The 18,871-nt window shown below is 43.7% G+C and overlaps 1 protein-coding gene across 1 annotated transcript; it reads right to left on the bottom strand.

Moving 5' to 3' along the window:
- Positions 1 to 10,295: 10,295 nt before the first annotated feature.
- On the bottom strand, positions 10,296 to 16,178 carry LOC121582359 (serine/threonine-protein kinase TAO3). Its single transcript, XM_041898092.2, has 8 exons — positions 15,774 to 16,178; positions 14,428 to 14,664; positions 14,100 to 14,228; positions 13,780 to 13,983; positions 13,375 to 13,614; positions 12,972 to 13,184; positions 12,676 to 12,858; positions 10,296 to 12,591 (listed from the first exon to the last, which is right to left on the bottom strand). The coding sequence occupies exons 2-8, from the start codon at positions 14,611 to 14,613 to the stop codon at positions 12,430 to 12,432; spliced, it is 1,317 nt and encodes a 438-aa protein (XP_041754026.1). The 5' UTR covers positions 14,614 to 14,664; positions 15,774 to 16,178; the 3' UTR covers positions 10,296 to 12,429.
- Positions 16,179 to 18,871: the final 2,693 nt, after the last annotated feature.

The following is an 18,871-nucleotide window of genomic DNA, read 5'->3' as shown; positions in this document are numbered from 1 at the left end:
AGTCATGATCACTCCCCTGAAAAACTTTTAAAAGACTGAAACCATGCATTTGTCATTGGAGGAAATGACGTGCTCAGCTCTTTCTTTGTGAAGCAACTACATTTCCCAGAAATGTTTTTCAGACCTGAATTACTTTCTTTGATATACCAAATCTAAATGAATGTGTATGTTCACCACTGTCTGCGGTCTGAACTCACTCCCACAAGGTTCACAGATACCAGATTTATCTACAGTAAATATTACAGCATTGCAGGTATATTCATTTGTATATTTGGATTGAGCACATACATTATTACAAATACATGTAATAACCTATGCATATGTGAGGTCATTTGTTTTATACCAGTCACAAGAGGTCAAAACTGTGGTCCTCTGTAGCTCAGCTGGTAGAGCACGGCGCTTGTAACGCCAAGGTAGTGGGTTCGATCCCCGGGACCACCCATACAAAAAAATAAATATAAATAAAATAAAATGTATGCATATTGTAAGTCGCTTTGGATAAAAGCGTCTGCTAAATGGCATATTATTATAAAACCATGGTGCTTGCCTACGGAGCTGTGAGGGGAACGGCAACTCCTTACCTTCAGGCTCACATGTACATATTACTTCAACTAGCCGGTGCCCCCGCACATTGACTCTGCACCGGTACCCCCCTGTATATATAGCCTCCCTACTGTTATTTAATTTTACTTCTGCTCTTTTTTTCTCAACACTTTTTTTGTTGGTTGTTTTATTTTTATTTTTTTGTTAAAAATAAATGCACTGTTGGTTAAGGGCTGTAAGTAAGCATTTCACTGTAATGTCTGCACCTGTTGTATTCGGCGCATGTGACCAATAAAATTTGATTTGATTTGATTTGATTTGATCAGACCCTACACCCAAACGAGGGCACTACGTTCATCCACCTCTGGCCTGCTAGCCCCCCTACCTCTACGGAAGCACAGTTCCCGCTCATCCCAGTCAAAACTATTCGCTGCTCTGGCACCCCAATGGTGGTACAAGCTCCCTCACGACGCCAGGACAGCGGAGTCACTGACCACCTTCCGGAGACACTTGAAACCCTACCTCTTTAAGGAATACCTGGAATAGTGTAAAAGTAATCCTTGTACCCCCCCTCCCCCACCCCCCCATAAAAAAAAGGGGAAAAAGTGGTTGTCCCACTGGCTATCATAAGTTGAATGCACCAACTTGTAAGTCGCTCTGGATAAGAGCGTCTGCTAAATGACGTAAATGTAAATGTCAACCTACTCTGACACAATTCATTGTAGTAGTGCTGTCGCCTCCTAGAGTAAGTGATTGTGAAGTTTTAAAATAAGTTAATGCAGTGTTGCAATCTGTTCCGTTGGGGTATCATATGATGATATCGTTTTGATTACCTTATAGTTCATTTAATTTACTTTTTTTACCTTTATTGTATCAGAGAGTCATACTGAGACCAATGTCTCTTTTACAGATGAGCCCTGAATTTCAGAAATTACAGAAAATACAGAAATTATAAATACAAAATGCAAGCAGAAAGAAAAACCCGGTCATAAAAAACAAACACATTCATCAGTAATAAGGTCCTCAATCAGCTTTCTGAATTGCCCTAGAGGAACCAGAACATCAAATTTAAGAACTTTTTGAAGATTGTTCCACAAATAAGGTGCAAGAAAATGAAAAGCTGATTTATCTAACTCAGTAGAGACCAAAGGAATTTCCAGAGTTAGCCATCCCTGAGACCGGGTGTGGTAACTCGTATGTCAAAAGTTTAGTAAAGATGTTAGATACAGTGGGACTTTTTGTAATAGGGCTTTATAAATGAAAACATAGCAATATATCAACATACGTGACATCAAAGAGGGTCAACCAACTTTCTGGTAGAGAATGCAGTGATGAGCACTAAAATTGTTGTCCATAATAAAGTGCAGTGTGCTATGATAAACTGCATCTAACGGCTTTAATGAAGTGGCAGCTGTGTTCATATAGATGATGTCGCCATAGTCTAGGACTGAAAGGAACGACAACTGAATAATTTGCTTTCTACTATTTAGCGAGAGGCAGGACCTATTTCTGTAGAAGAAGCCCATTTGTCTTCTCAGCTTCTTAACTAACTTATCAATATGATTTTTAAAAGGCAGTTTTCATCTATCCAGATGCCCAGATATTTATAAGCAGGGACACCATCAATATGGACACCATCAATATGGACACCATCAATATGGACACCATCCAAAGTACATATGGTTAAATCATCAGAGTTATTTTTATGCGCTCTAGAGAACAACATAATTACACACAGTAGGTGCATGGAATATATACTGAACAACAACATAAACGCAACATGCAACAATGTCAGCGATTTGACTGAGTTACAGTTCATTTAAGGAAATCAGTCAATTGAAATTAATTAATTAGGCCCTAATCTATGGATTTCACGTGACTAGGCAGGGGCGCAGCCATGGGTGGGCCTGGGAGGGCATAGGCCCACTCACTTGAGAGCCAGGCCCACCCACTGGGGAGCCAGCCAATCAGAAGGGGGGTTTATTACAGACAGAAATACTCCTCAGTTTCATAATCTGTCCGGGTGGCTGGTCTCAGACGATTCCGCAGATGAAGAAGCCGGATGTGGAGGTCCTGGGCTGGCGTGGTTACACGTGGTCTGCGACTGTGAGGCCGGTTGGACGTACTGCCAAATTCTCTAAAATGACGTTGGAGGTGGTTTATGGTTGAGAAATTAACATTCAATTCTCTGGCAAAAGCTCTGGTGGACATTCCTGCAGTCAGCATGCCAATTGCACGCTGCCTCAAAACTTGAGACATCTGTGGCATTGTATTGTGTGACAAAACTGCACATTTTAGAGTGGCCTTTTATTGTCCCCAGCACAAGGTGCGTCTGTGTAAGGATCATCCTGTTTAATCCGTTTCTTTATATACTACACCTGTCAGGTGGATGGATTATCTTGGCAAAAGAGAAATGCTCACTAACAGGGATGTAAACACATTTCTGGGATCTTTTATTTCAGCCCATGAAACATGGGACCAACACTTTACATGTTGTGTTTATATTTTTGTTCAGTATAGAAAATACTGTATAACTGTGCTCTTGTCAATAGAGGAAACAAAACAGAGTGAGCTCACAGTGGTTACATACGTCAGTTAAGATCCTGTACCCATTTTCAGGTTCATGAGAAACCGTTGCATGTGGGCTGATGAGAACTTGTCAATGCACAGGAAGAGAGTTTCTCAAGAGGAGACTTTCACCAGTGTGTAAAAGACAGTGTAAAGAAAGGGTCAGAGTCACCAAAGTAGGCCAGGAGACAACAGTACCACACCCTGTAGTTCTCTGTCCCCAGCATCAAACCAAGCCACACCTAAAAGGCTCTTGATTTTGTCAGGAAACTCCTGTTTGTTTAATCTGTGTTTCAGAGAGGCCCACTTTTCATCAGATGAGGATGGTCCAACTATGGTGTTGTTTATAACTAATAAACATGCTGCTCCATTTTCAACCACAATCCCCATCTATTTGATTGAACCAACCATGACCAAAACAATGATGAATGATCAGTGATGACATTTGTGAAATTAATTACCAAGGTGGGGCCAAATTAAATCAAATGTTATTGGTCACATGCTTCGTAAACAACAGGTGTAGACTAACAGTGAAATTCCCAACAATGCAGAATAAAATTAAATAAATAATAATAATAATATAAAAATAATAACACAAGGAATAAATACACATTGAGTAACGATAACTTGGCTATATCACGGGGTACCAGTACCAAGTCGATGTGCAGAGGTACGAGATAATTGAGGTATATTCTGTATGTACTGTGCATATACAGTAGGTAGGGATAAAGTGACTAGGCAACAGGATAGATAAACAGTAGCAGCAGCGAATGTGATGAGTGTGTAAGTGTGTGTGGGTTGGAGTGTAAGTGTAAGTATGTGTGAGTGTGTGGGTAGAGTCCAGTGTATGTGTGCATAGAGTCAAAAAGAGTCAGTGCAAAAAGGTTCAATGCAGATAGTCCAGGTAGCTTTTTGGTTAACTATTTAGCAGTCTTTTGGCTTGGGGGTAGAAGCTGTACAGGGTCCTGTCGGTTCCAGACTTGATGCTTCGGTACCGCTTGCCATGCAGTAGCAGAGAGAATGTTGTGGAAAATAACCACTATACTTTATTAAAAATCAAAGGTCTTACAGAGTTTTTGTTGCATCAAGAATGACTTAATTTTTTATTCAACAAAGCCAGGTCAATCTGCAGATTGGAACCCCCTCTTACTCTCTCCCTCCATCTTATATATTCCCCTCTTCAGTTTCCCGCTCTTTTATTGCTCCGCCCACTTCCTTTGTCTCTGAGGGCGGCTAAACTCGACTTTTATTATGCACATAGTACTCCAACCAATCACTCACTCCCCTGTCTTGCACACACACTCATGTTTAGTTTAAACATGACAAGGCCCTAAATCCTTGAAACATACACAAACCCCACACACACACAGTGAAATGACCCAATTCAATCCCTGGCCCAGTAACAAAGAAATCTAACTCTATGCTCTTGATTAATAGTAATAATAATAATATGCCATTTAGCAGACGCTTTTATCCAAAGCAACTTACAGTCATGTGTGCATACATTTTTATGTATGGGTGGTCCCGGGGATCGAACCTACTACCCTGGCGTTACAAGCGCCATGCTCTACCAATTGAGCTAATCAAATCAAATCAAATCAAATCAAATCAAATTGTATTGGCCACATGCACCGAATACAACAGGTGCAGACATTACAGTGAAATGCTTACTTACAGCCCTTAACCAACAGTGCATTTATTTTTTATAAGAAAATAGAATAAAACAAAAAAGTGTTGGGAAGAGAAAAAAAGAGCAGAAGTAAAATACAATAACAGTAGGGAGGCTATATATACATTTACATTTACGTCATTTAGCAGACGCTCTTATCTAGTGCGACTTACAAATAGGTGCATTCACCCTATAGCCAGTGGGATAACCACTTTACAATATCTTTTTTTTTCTTTTTTTTTTTCTTTTTTTAGGGGGGTAGAAGGATTACTTTATCCTATCCCAGGTATTCCTTAAAGAGGTGGGGTTTCAAATGTCTCCGGAAGGTGGTGAGTGACTCCGCTGTCCTGGCGTCGTGAGGGAGCTTGTTCCACCATTGGGGTGCCAGAGCAGCGAACAGTTTTGACTGGGCTGAGCGGGAACTATGCTTCCGCAGAGGAAGGGGAGCCAGCAGGCCAGAGGTGGATGAACGCAATGCCCTCGTTTGGATGTAGGGACTGATCAGAGCCTGAAGGTACAGAGGTGCCGATCCCCTCACAGCTCCATAGGCAAGCACCATGGTCTTGTAACAGATGCGAGCTTCAACTGGAAGCCAGTGGAGTGTGCGGAGGAGCGGGGTGACGTGAGAGAACTTGGGAAGGTTGAACACCAGACGGGCTGCGGCATTCTGGATGAGTTGTAGGGGTTTAATGGCACAGGCAGGGAGCCCAGCCAACAGCGAGTTGCAGTAATCCAGACGGGGAGATGACAAGTGCCTGGATTAGGACCTGTGCCGCTTCCTGTGTAAGGCAGGGTCGTACTCTCCGAATGTTGTAGAGCATGAACCTGCAGGATCGGGTCACCGCCTTGATGTTAGCGGAGAACGACAGGGTGTTGTCCAGGGTCACGCCAAGGCTCTTCGCACTCTGGGAGGAGGACACAATGGAGTTGTCAACCGTGATGGCGAGATCATGGAACGGGCAGTCCTTCCCCGGGAGGAAGAGCAGCTCCGTCTTGCCAAGGTTCAGCTTGAGGTGGTGATCCGTCATCCATACTGATATGTCTGCCAGACATGCAGAGATGCGATTCGCCACCTGGTTATCAGAAGGGGGAAAGGAGAAGATTAGTTGTGTATCGTCAGCGTAGCAATGATAGGAGAGGCCATGTGAGGATATGACAGAGCCAAGTGACTTGGTGTATAGGGAGAATAGGAGAGGGCCTAGAACTGAGCCCTGGGGGACACCAGTGGTGAGAGCACGTGGTGCGGAGACAGCTTCTCGCCACGCCACTTGGTAGGAGCGACCGGTCAGGTAGGACGCGATCCAGGAGTGAGCCGCGCCGGAGATGCCCAGCTCGGAGAGGGTGGAGAGGAGGATCTGATGGTTCACAGTATCAAAGGCAGCAGACAGGTCTAGAAGGACAAGAGCAGAGGAGAGAGAGTTAGCTTTAGCAGTGCGGAGAGCCTCCGTGACACAGAGAAGAGCAGTCAGGGGGGTACCGGTGCAGAGTCAATGTGCGGGGGCACCGGCTAGTTGAGGTAGTTGAAGTAATATGTACATGTGGGTATAGTTAAAGTGACTATGCATAAATAATTAACAGAGTAGCAGCAGCGTAAAAAGATGGGGTGGGGGGGGCAGTGCAAATAGTCCGGGTAGCCATGATTAGCTGTTTAGGAGTCTTATGGCTTGGGGGTAGAAGCTGTTGAGAAGTCTTTTGGACCTAGACTTGGCACTCCGGTACCACTTGCCGTGCGGTAGCAGAGAGAACAGTCTATGACTAGGGTGGCTGGAGTCTTTGACAATTTTGAGGGCCTTCCTCTGACACCGCCTGGTATAGAGGTCCTGGATGGCAGGAAGCTTGGCCCCAGTGATGTACTGGGCCGTACGCACTACCCTCTGTAGTGCCTTACGGTCGGAGGCCAAGCAGTTGCCATACCAGGCGGTGATGCAACCAGTCAGGATGCTCTCGATGATGCAGCTGTATAATTTTTGGAGGATCTGAGGACCCATGCCAAATCTTTTCAGTCTCCTGAAGGGGAATAGGCTTTGTCGTGCCCTCTTCACGACTGTCTTGGTGTGTTTGGACCATGATAGTTCGTTGGTGATGTGGACACCAAAGAACTTGAAGCTCTCAACCTGTTTCACTACAGCCCCGTCGATGAGAATGGGGGCGTGCTCAGTCCTCTTTTTTTTTCCTGTAGTCCATAATCATCTCCTTTGTCTTGGTCACGCTGAGGGAGAGGTTGTTATCCTGGCACCACATGGCCAGGTCTCTGACCTTCTCCCTATAGGCTGTCTCATCGTTGTCGGTGATCAGGCCTACCACTGTTGTGTCGGAAAACTTAATGATGGTGTTGGAGTCGTGCCTGGCCATGCAGTCATGGGTGAACAGGGAGTACAGGAGGGGACTGAGCACGCACCCCTGAGGGGCCCCCGTGTTGAGGATCAGTGTGGCAGATGTGTTGTTACCTACCCTTACCACCTGGGGGCGGCCCGTCAGGAAGTCCAGGATCCAGTTGCAGAGGGAGGTGTTTAGTCCCAGGATCCTTAGCTTAGTGATGAGCTTTGAGGGCACTATGGTGTTGAATGCTGAGCTGTAGTCAATGAATAGCATTCTCACGTAGGTGTTCCTCTTGTCCAGGTGGGAAAGGGCAGTGTGGAGTGCAATAGAGATTGCATCATCTGTGGATCTGTTGGGGGCGGTATGCAAATTGGAGTGGGTCTAGGGTTTCTGGGATAATGGTGTTGATGTGAGCCATGACCAGCCTTTCAAAGCACTTCATGGCTACAGACGTCAGTGCTACGGGTCGGTAGTCATTTAGGCAGGTTATCTTAGAGTCCTTGGGCACGGGGACTATGGTGGTCTGTTTGAAACATGTTGGTATTACAGACTCAGTGAGGGACATGTTGAAAATGTCAGTGAAGACACTTGCCAGTTGGTCAACACATGCTCGGAGTACACGTCCTGGTAATCCGTCTGGCCCTGCGGCCTTGTGAATGTTGACCTGCTTAAAAGTCTTACTCACATCGGCTACGGAGAGCGTGATCACATAGTCATCCGGAACAGCTGGTGCTCTCATGTATGCTTCAGTGTTGCTTGCCTCAAAGCGAGCATAGAAGTGGTTTAGCTCGTCTGGAAGTCTTGTGTCACTGGGCAGCTCGCGGCTGTGCTTCCCTTTGTAGTCTGTAATAGTTTTCAAGCCCTGCCACATCCGACGAGCGTCAGAGCCGGTGTAGTACGATTCAATCTTAGTCCTGTATTGACTCTTTGCCTGTTTGATGGTTCGTCGGAGGGCATAGCGGGATTTCTTATAAGCGTCCGGGTTAGAGTCCCACTCCTTGAAAGCGGCAGCTCTACCCTTTAGCTCAGTGCGGATGTTGCCTGTAATCCATGGCTTCTGGTTGGGGTATGTACGTACGGTCACTGTGGGGACGACATCATCGATGCTACAGAGGACCACCCAGTTCTACCTCATAGTCCATTAAACTCTACAGTTCATTAATAATAATTCACCACTAGAACAGTCTATGACTTGGGTGGCTGGAGTCTTTGACAATTTTTAGGGCCTTCCTCTGACACTGCCTAGTATAGAGGTCCTGGATGGCAGGGAGCTCGGCCCCAGTGATGTACTGGGCTGTACGCACTACCCTCTGTAGCGCCTTGCGGTCGGATGCCAAGCAATTTCCATACCAAGTGGTGATGCAGCCAGTCAAGATGCTCTCGATGGTGCGTCTGTAGAACTTGTTGACGATCTGAGGGTCCATGCCACATTTTTTCAGCCTCCTCAGGGGGAAGAGGCATTGTCGTGCCCTCTTCACGACTGTGTTGGTGTGTGTGGACCATATTCATTCCTTAGTGGGGTTTTTCAAAAGTCTCATGGAATGTAGACCTACATTGAACACAACACATTGGCTGCTTCTGTAGGCTGAATGATAGAACAGCTATTTCCATGTTAAAGTGTTATGGGATGCATTTTTTCCATTGTTTTTGATGGTAGGCCACTCTGGTAGGCCTACATTATGATCAAATAGCCAAAGTAGCCTACTTGACCACTGTCTGAAACTGTAACTTAAAGCGGGTACAGCCTCAGTGTTCACAGTAAATGCGAGCTGGAAGTTGAACAGAATTTTCACATCGTTGAAGTTTGCGCTCAGCAGACCCAAAAATGTCTTAGTGCCAAACATTATTTGAGGGAACATTGGTGGTATATGAATTGGAGTGGGTCTAGGGTGTCTGGGATGATGGTATTGATGTGAGCCATGACAAGCCTTTCAAAGCATTTCATGGCTATAGATGTGAGTGCTACGGGGCGATAGTCATTTAGGCAGGTTACCTTGGCGTTCTTCGGCACAGGGACTATGGTGGTCTGCTTGAAACATGTAGGTATTACAGACTGGGTCAGGGAAAGGTTGAACACTTCAGTGAAGACACTTGCCAGCTGGTCAGCGCATTCTCTGAGTACGCGTCCTGCTAATTGGGGCGGCAGGTAGCTTAGTGGTTAAGAGCGTTGTGCCAGTAACCGAAAGGTTGCTGTTTCTAATCCCCGAGCCAACTAGGTGAAAAATCTGTCGATGTGCCCTTGAGCAAGGCACTTAACCCTAATTGCTCCTGTAAGTCGCTCTGGATAAGAGTGTCTGCTAAATGACTAAAATGTAATCTGTCTGGCACCGTGGCCTTGTGAATGTTAACCTGTTTAAAGGTCTTACATCGGCAACAGTCAATACTGAAAACAGTTATTTTTAACAGAACCATTTTGCTAACCTAAGACATAATGTATAATTATGTATGTTGCTCCATTTCTGCTTGACTCAGACTTTGATGTGTGGACTTGCTCCCTTGACCTCCCTGTGGGTGTCATAATCACCTACACATCATTGCTTTCTTTACTCAATATGAATAACATGAATCCTGGTTCGGTTCCTGTATAGTCATTGTGCTATGTGAGAATACATGCACTTATATATAAAGAGTACACTCATTTCACTTTTCATGATTATGATCCACATTTCCTCCTTTCAACTCAGAAGTGTTTCTGGAGGGGAGCAGATGACTGACCGCTTGAGAAATGTCCGGGGGAATTCATACGACCACATCCCTGTCAGCACAACTCAGGTGAGGGTAGACCGGATCTGCCACAACCCCTCTACCATATGAGTGTCCTTACCCAACAGCCAGATCAAACAGATACACAGTCTGCATGGTAAGATGGTAGACCACAGGGCATTGAGGAAACAGGAAGCACTGCCGTGTAACTTCCCTCACCACCAGTTCACATACACAGCACTGTGGGGAATATGGACTGTCACTTCTAGTGAATCTAATATGCTGTAACTATTTTTGTATTTCTTACATAATTGTCAGGGTGTATACTTTATGTAAAGCATATACGGTAATAATACAGGAAATGAGAAAATAATTGCACATTCATTCAGGGGAGCACTGACATTGGATGCAAGATGTTGATGCAGAACTCTTGTTTCAAGAGAATCTATTTTATTTCATCTCTGTACCACACAGGAAACGCTGTGTGGTTTAGTTTAGGGAAGTCCCCTTTTTTGATAACATAAGTCCACATAAACAGTTTGGTTCATAACAGGTTTGAACCAGTCTCAAGTTCAACCAACCCAGAGAAAAGAGCAAATGGATCTAAACCATTCGTCAATAAATCTCCAAAACCTTCCAACCTCAAAATATGCCCTGTTCAAAGGAGTAATTTACAACAAATAATTCCAAAACTGTGGCCTACTGTATAACTTTGGCACTTGAAGTCTTGCCACAAGTCATGAGTCTGGAGGTATAAATAATGCCGTACTGGGTTTCTTACATTTAAAATATTAGTTGTTTATTAATGTATTTCGAATTTCATAGCTTTGTTGCATTTATGTGTCAGATATTTCAACATTCTTAATCTCACTTGCCCAGCCCATCACTTGGAAGGGCATTATTTCCATCACTTAAATGATATCAATGTATGAGGAACAGGACTGGGGAGTGGGTTTGGAGGCAACTGTCAAAATACCAGTGTTGCATTCAAGATCTCAACATAAAACAATCTTTCAAAACTGTTAACCCTGGACATTTTGAAATAGTTTGTAACATCCAGACAGGCATTCAATCTGGTCTTCTGTCTGTGTCAAAGGACTATGAAGGCTGATGGTGATATTAGAAATCAAGCACCAAACAATTTCCTTCCCAGTCACTGTAATGGGCACATTTTGCAACCTTATGTTCAATAACAACAGTGAACACTGCAAAACATTGTACATCTGGTTACTAAACAGCTATGACTTGAATGCAACCCAGACAAAGCAACCACCTGCCTGGTTAACTATTACCAGACAGCAAAAAATTTTATAAATGCATTTACAGTAATTCTGTGATACCATTTAACTTTGTTTTTATACAATCTGATAAAAGTCTTCAGTGATTCGAGTTTTCAGTATGTTGATCTACCGTATTACCATGTCAGTTCTATTTGTAAGAAAAAAACAGATTTCCAAGTATAATGTGAAGTTCTGTCATCAGTAATCGACCAATGCTTCTGTATCTCCTATTTATGTTCTCAAATACAAATATTTATATCAAAAGTTATACAACACAATTCTCACCTTTGATTAGTGAACATTAAATGATTCACAAATTTGGATGGAACAAACAATGGTATTGGCCGTGCTAAACAAACATGAAAGAACAACAACGACAAATCAAAACAGCTTCATAGGCACAACTTAAATAAAGGCATTTGTGACATTTTCATATCAAATATGGCGCTTATCAATAGGCATTAAAACAAAAATGCAATGACCACTTTTATTTACAAACGGCTAAAATCTCTTGACAGTCATGCTTTACTTCACAACCTGAATGTGTCTTTAAAGTGCATGCAATAATAAGCAGTTTTACGGAGTTTCATCATTCTGATAAAATACACAGCTTGATCAAACTGATGCCAATAAATCCTAAATACTGAACAATGAAAAATTAAGTACCGGAATAGTTTAAAAAGTGAAAGACCATATGCACAATATGGAATTAAGTAAAATCTCTCTATAAAACTGTTTAAGATCTGACACCGTCCCGATACCTTCTTTTAGCTTACAGTATTCACATCCAGTATTATTCACATTCTGCGAGGAAAAAAATAAAGAAGAAGCAGCTAAACACCACGGTGTAGTCCGCAGCTCACATTCCACAATTACAATGCCCTCCATGTAACATACGCATTAAGCATCATATGAACATGATGGGTTAATACTTAAACATATCAAAGTGCAAATCTTTACTAACATTTCCTGAATTTAATGAATTCATACCAAAAGGAGGATGATGGCATGGAGGAAAGAGTCCGTTCTTATTTTTTATAAGTATTCTATTCTTGTAATCTCCAACGCATGACTTTTGAGTTACACACACTTGGTTTAACTTGTGTTGTGAATTAATCTTGTTTAATTTTCCCATTTTTTTAAGTTTAAGAAAAGTAGTTCCCATGGCAAATGTCAGCTCTATGCTGTGATGTGGTATCTAAAAGACTCTAAAGAGAAAGAGAGAAAGAGGGTTATCCAGCGTTGTCACTGTAGAGATGACGATGGTCAAGTCAACAGTGAGAGTGCAGGCACATGTGTCTACACCATACACCAGAAGGGAAGAGTCCTCCACACACACATCCATTTTCATCTGTCGTCCTCCTTGGGGAAGTCCAGCGAACCTAAGCTCCCAAACCCCAGCCTAGCACTCTCTGCATCGAAAGCGTCCATCTCCCTCTCCTGCCGTTCAAAAAGCTGCTTGATCCTTTCAGTGCGTTCCTTCTGAAGTGAGGCCAGCTCCTCTTCAATCTGAATCCACAATAGTGATAATCAAATAAGTGACGGTTTCAGTCTAAAGAGGTGAGTCTGTGTTACAACATAACCAAAACATACCTTCTGTTCCAGGTGGGACCTGCATAAGGAGATCTTCTGCTCCAGCATCTGCAGCTCCCTCTCATGTTGGGCTTCTGTCTGGGCCTTGGTCTTGCTCTGGTAGGCATCCAGGAGCTCCATCTCCTGCTGCAGCTGCTGCTTCAACGCCTGGCACTCCCCTTCCTGCTCTTCCTCCAGATGCATCTGGGGGACCAAAGAGACAAGCGAGAGAGAGAGAGAGAGAGGGGGTTAAATAATACATGTACCAGTAAGCATTGTGTAGCTGTTTGGAGGTTAAGGGTGAGTAGTGCCCTTACCGCTTGTGAGGCCATCATCTCGTTGATGCTCTGCTCGTACTGCTCGGCCAGCACAGCGAGCTTGCGTGTCTGCTCCTCCTTCAGAGACTTTAGGATGGCCTTGTGCTCGCTCTTAGGAGAAACCTCAAGCTGATGGTTCCTCAGGGCTTTGTACTGCTTGTTCTGCACCTTACATGTGTCCTGGAACTGTTTCTTGATCTGCATCTCCAACATCTCCAGAAGGACAAATAGAAAGAAACAATCGTAAGAAACATACAGTAAGAAACAATCATTTTGCCGGTTATGACCGGCTGAGCTTCAGTCTGACCAGGGGTGTGACTTTAATTCAAGGGTCTTTGCATAGATGTGCAGACACACTAAACCAAATGTACAGCGCAGCAGCTGCAGTATAGATTCTATGCACCTTGAGGTTCTGGGGCTGCTGCCGCTGCTCCAGGGCGTGCTTTCTGTGCAGCTCTCTCTGCCGCCGGCCGTTGTACTCCTCCTGGTTCTCCAACTCGGTCTGGTGCTGCAGGCGGATCAGCTCAACACGGAGCCTCTGCAGCGTCTGCAGCTGCCTGCGCTCCAGCTCCTGAGTGGACTCGTCCTGTCGGATCATCAGGGCCTGCTCCATCTCCTTCTGGGTCTTCTTCTTATTCAGCTCCTGAGGTGGGACATATTCCTCATCTTCCCATTTCATTTCGAATATACAGTACTTCAGATTTCTACAATGCAAATTAGGCCATTTAACAAAAGAGGTTGGGGTGACAATTCTAGAGGCAATTCTATCAGCATCATTGGCAAACTAAATATCAGAGAGGAACTGTACCTCTCTCATTTGCTCCTGTTCAAACTCGTGCCTCTTGACCAGTGTCCTGCGTTTCAGAGCCCGGCAGCTCCTGTCATAGACCAGCCTCTGCTGGTCTAGGAGGTGGGCCTCATCCTCAGCCTGTGAGCGCTGCACCGTCTCCTTGTGCCTGGAAAGACGCTCCTGCTTCTCCTCCTTGGGCGTAATGGGGTCCTCATTCATCTCCTGCAACATCCAGATAAGAACCAGGGCTTAGTGGGTCATGCATGGAATCAATGGAAAATGCAAACAGTTTCATCACAGACAAAGTGGAAAAATGTGTAAATGATTTGTACATTTACCTCTTTGATCTTATCTTTACAGAGCCTGTACTCTTTTTTCTGGTTGTCTATGAAGGTGGTCAGCTCCTTCTTTTGCTGGGCAATGATCTGTTGCTGGATCCTCTTCTCCTCTGCTGTAGCTGCCTTTATCTGTACGGGAACATATGAAATGTTCCAGAATTATTTTGTTTACCACCTCCCTTTGATGTACTGTTTAAAATTCTGACATTATGCTGAAAGGGAAAAATGCTAAGGATGCTATATAATTAAGGGGCTGGAACATCTTCAGTTTACATCTCATTCATAGCAACCAGGACCTACTGTCCTACCAGGCAACATCATTATTCACCTCTTTGTCTGTGTGAACGGCGTGCCGTTTAGCCAGTCTCTCCAGTTCAATGTAAGTGTTGTTGGCGTGGGTCTCTACTTCCTTCTGCAACCGGAGCCTATGCTCGTCCATCTCCGCCTTCAGCCTGTTCTCCAGGGCGATCAGCTGCTTCTGGTGCTGCCGCCGCGTGCGCTTATACCCAGACATCTGCTCCCGCAGCTCAGAGTCCTGCTCATGCTCCTGGATCTACCTGGTGACCTGGACACAGGGGTCAGGGGTCGGAGGGCACAGAGAGAACAGTCAGGGGTGAAAAGCAAGAGGGCCTGAGAAGACTGCTGTACAATTAAAATGTATGTTAAATATGGACTCACAAAGGGAGAAACACGAGTACCCTAGTCGCACTCAGTAATAGACTGTAAAATATAGTAGAACAATGTCCTTTGTGAATCTGACACATAACTTGACATATTTGATTATCTTTGCAAGGATACCTTAAGTGAAATAGAGAAGAGAGACCTCACGAAGACTATGTACTGTACACCTAAGGGTAACTACAGTATTCATTTGGTTCTATGTATTTGCTCGTACTCTAGATCACAGTCTCTGAATATCACCCTTAATGTAGTATAACTACAGTAAATTCATCCAGAATTTACTCAATATAATCTCATTAGCATTCAAGTCCAACATGTGTAAAGTCCAATCAATTATAACTAAAAAGGCCTCTATGACCGACCACCTGTCACAAATCCTGTCATAACTTTCACACATACAAACATGCACACGCACACGCAAACACACAAACACGCACAGTTGTTAATTGGTGGACATTCTTGAGGGTTATTAGCTACAGTATCTGTGGATAGTATTAGCCAGGGCAGGAAATAATGTACACTGCTCCTCTTCACTAAATGATCATGGCTGCTCAGCTCAGATTTCATGCTAGTAACATAGCACATGCATCATCAATTACGATAAATACATACATGAACATAGCAAGGGTGTCTTGAATGTCAATGTGGTGTTCTTCATGCTAATACATCTGTCACGTACATACTGTATGTAGCCACAAATGGAGAGCTCAATAGGTATGAGCCTGTTTTGCAGGCCTACTATTCTGGGATGAAAATGCTAAAGGTACGTCTACACACAGCTTGTAAATCAATAACAAAAACACATCACGATAAACAGATATAGAAAGAGATTTGATAGAAATCCAAACAATTACACACACATAAAAGCAGAGGGGGGAACCTGAGGATGGAAAAAATTACACTTATTAACGGGATCCGGTTGCCATGACTACAGATGTGCAGCTGAGAGGATGGCGAGAGAGACCCTCCCAGCGGGAGAGGGAGCCTGCCTACCAAAGATGCTGATTTGATGGTGGCAAAGCGTTCACAGATCTTGCAGTCGAGAGCCCGGCTCTTGTGAGAAGAAGTAGGCCGCAGCTCTGGCCTGGCGTCCCTGTGCACAGCCTCATCCCTCACGCAAGCATGGTCCTGCAGGGGGGGAGGAAAAGGAGGAGAGAGAGGGGGTGGACGCTTCCCAGGCCCTCCGTGCTCGCTGCTGCTGCTGCTATCGCTGCCGTGTCTCCCAGCATCCAGCACACATCCTGCTTTAAATGCATCCTTCCCCTGCGTGGTCCCTCGCTACTGCCTGCAGCTCCTCACTAGAAATGAACAGGGCATCGCAGAGCGATCGCAGGCACCGTCAGGAAGGCAGCAGCTGAAGGCAGTCCTTGTCTCTGGCGTCTCCACTTCCTGAGGAGGAGGAACCAAATGGATCCGGTGGGAAAGGGTGAATTATGCAATGCCTATCACAGACAATCAAGACAAAAAGAAGAGGAGGAAAATGACAGAGAGATTGTTGCACTCCTTCTCTCCTGCCTCCAAATAAATTACAATAAAAAGATTTGGAGAGGTATTCATTTTCCTGTATTCCCATGATGATATATTATGTGATCTGTGAAAATATGCAAATCAAACACAGATCCATCCAAGGCATTATTCTCCTGTGACATTACTAATCAGCTAGATAATTCTTATATATTCCAATTAATTGTTTCTAGTGCCTTCTATTCATCTCTCCAGCTCTCTAAAAAGACACTACAATGTTTCAAATACTGGATGGATACTTTACAACGATACCAATCCTGAACATTACCCCTACCTACATGTACAAATTACTCGTTATTGTTATTTTATTGTGTTACTTTTTATTTTATTTTTTACTTTAGTTATTTTGTAAATATTTTCTTAACTCTATTTCTTGAACTGCATTGTTGGTTAAGGGCTTGTAAATAAGCATTTCACAGTAAGGTCTACACCTGTTGTACTCGGCGCATGTGACAAATAACATTTCATTTTATTTGATTACATTCATTATCTAGTGTGGCTTCCTTAAAATAATGAATTTGCTCAAATGATGTTGATTCTTGAAACAGATTTGTAAAAATGTCTGAATAATCAACAAGGTCATTATAAAAGAGTAATACAATAGTAGTATTGTAAAAACGACTTAAAATTAATACTAGTTCAGAGGACTGGCTAATAGGTAAACTACTGTACATATTATCCTTTACAATAACTTTACTGAATAAGCCATTGTAAATGCTTATACATGTTTTATAAATTATTATACATGCCATAATTGCTTATAAATTGTGGTTCTTATAATGTTTATAAATTATTATAAATGTTTATAAATAATGAAATTGTAGGTACACTATTTATAAATATGTATAATATCTATGCATGCTTATTCATTAAAATGATTATACAGTGTGTCACGACTTCCTCCAAAGCTGCCTCCCCTCCTTGTTCGAGCAGGCTTCGGCGTTCGTCGTCACCGGCCTTCTAGCCACTGCCGCTCCATATCTCATAATTCCATTTGTCTTGTCTTGTCTATTACACACACCTGGTGCATATCCCCTCATTAGTCCATGTATAAGTGTTCCCTCTGCCCCCTTGTCCTTGTGGGTGATTGTTCATTGTGAGGATTAGTAGCTCGGTTGAGCTCAGTATTTTGTATTGTCCCGGTGTGCATGTTTGTTCCAATGCGCCTGTTTTGCGCACTGGACTGGTTACACTGGATTACGGAATAAACTCTGTATACTGTGATTTACCCTCCTGCGCCTGACTCCTTCAAATCACGCATCACACAGTGTTAACAATTACTCTACATATTGCAATTTCATATTATGTTACTCACTTTGTGGTACAAATGGCCAATTAAATTACTACCGGGAGCATGTGAAGGCCCCAAGTAGCAACGCTTGTCACAACAAACCACTGGATGGGTCAATAGCGTAGCATAACGGTCTCTAAACAGGGGTTTCAGTGACCCACAATCATAGCAGTGATCAAAGAGAATACATTTCAAGTCAACATCCTCAGTCAACTGCAATAGAGCTAAGAACCAAGCAAACAGTCCTCTAATTCTCTATCTAAATGGATAACCTATTACTATGCCCGAATAAGGTATGACTGAAATGTAAAATGTAATCCTTAACTCAAACACTATTTATTTTAACTGTCATGCTCATGTTTGTGTTCCCTGACGGACTTATAGATCTTCTTCAAGTCAGTGATTTCCTCTTCTGTGCCTATAACTTGTTACCTGACATCAGGCTTGCGCTTATTCAACCACTTCTGAAGAAGCTGCCACACTGCTGGTACTACTTTCTATGACCTATATGTTTAACAGTGTCCAACACTTTAATATTGTGAAATATTAAATATAAAAACATTTGCATGAATAGGCCGAGCAAGCTTAGTCAAAAATGTATATCATTTTGTTCAACTTTGTCACGGTTTCGGCCGAGGCTGCTCCTCCTCCTGGTTCGGGCAGGCTTCGGCGTTCGCCGTCCCCGGAATACTAGCTGCCACCGTTGTATGTTTCGTGTGTTGATTGCTTTGGTCTGTCTGGTACACCTGTGTCTGTTTGTGTCCTAATTACGTGTCCTATAAGTTCCCTGTTTTGTGTTAGTTATATTGTGTGTTGTTGTCCGCGTGTCTTTTGAGCTGCGTGTTTTGCGCTCTTCATGGTATTTGTTTTACGCATGTTGCGTACTGTTTCTCGCCTCTGTATTTTCGAGGTCGTGTATGGATTATTGTACACTTTACTAATAGTAAAGTTTGTTGGACTAAACCTCTGTGTCCTGCGCCTGACTCCTCATCACATCCACATCGGTACCATACTGACAGAACAACACACCACTTATGGAGTCAGCAGGATCAGCGATGACAGCCTGGTCACTAGAAGAACGGCTCAGTCAGCAGGACTCCATGATCCGGAAACTGGAGGCCGTTCTAGGTGAGGTGTCCAACACTCTGCACCGGTTGGCTAGTGGAGAGGTGCCCACGTCCACATACACCATCCCATCGCCACCGGTCAATCCTCCTCTCTCAGCGCCGGAACCCAGTGGTATTCGGCTCTCGCTCCCGAGGGCATATGACGGTTC

Source organism: Coregonus clupeaformis, chromosome 15 (genome assembly GCF_020615455.1).
Source record: "Coregonus clupeaformis isolate EN_2021a chromosome 15, ASM2061545v1, whole genome shotgun sequence".
Lineage (NCBI taxonomy): Eukaryota > Metazoa > Chordata > Actinopteri > Salmoniformes > Salmonidae > Coregonus > Coregonus clupeaformis.
Note: the sequence above shows the minus strand (reverse complement) of the source record. Positions and strands in the feature narration are given on the sequence as shown.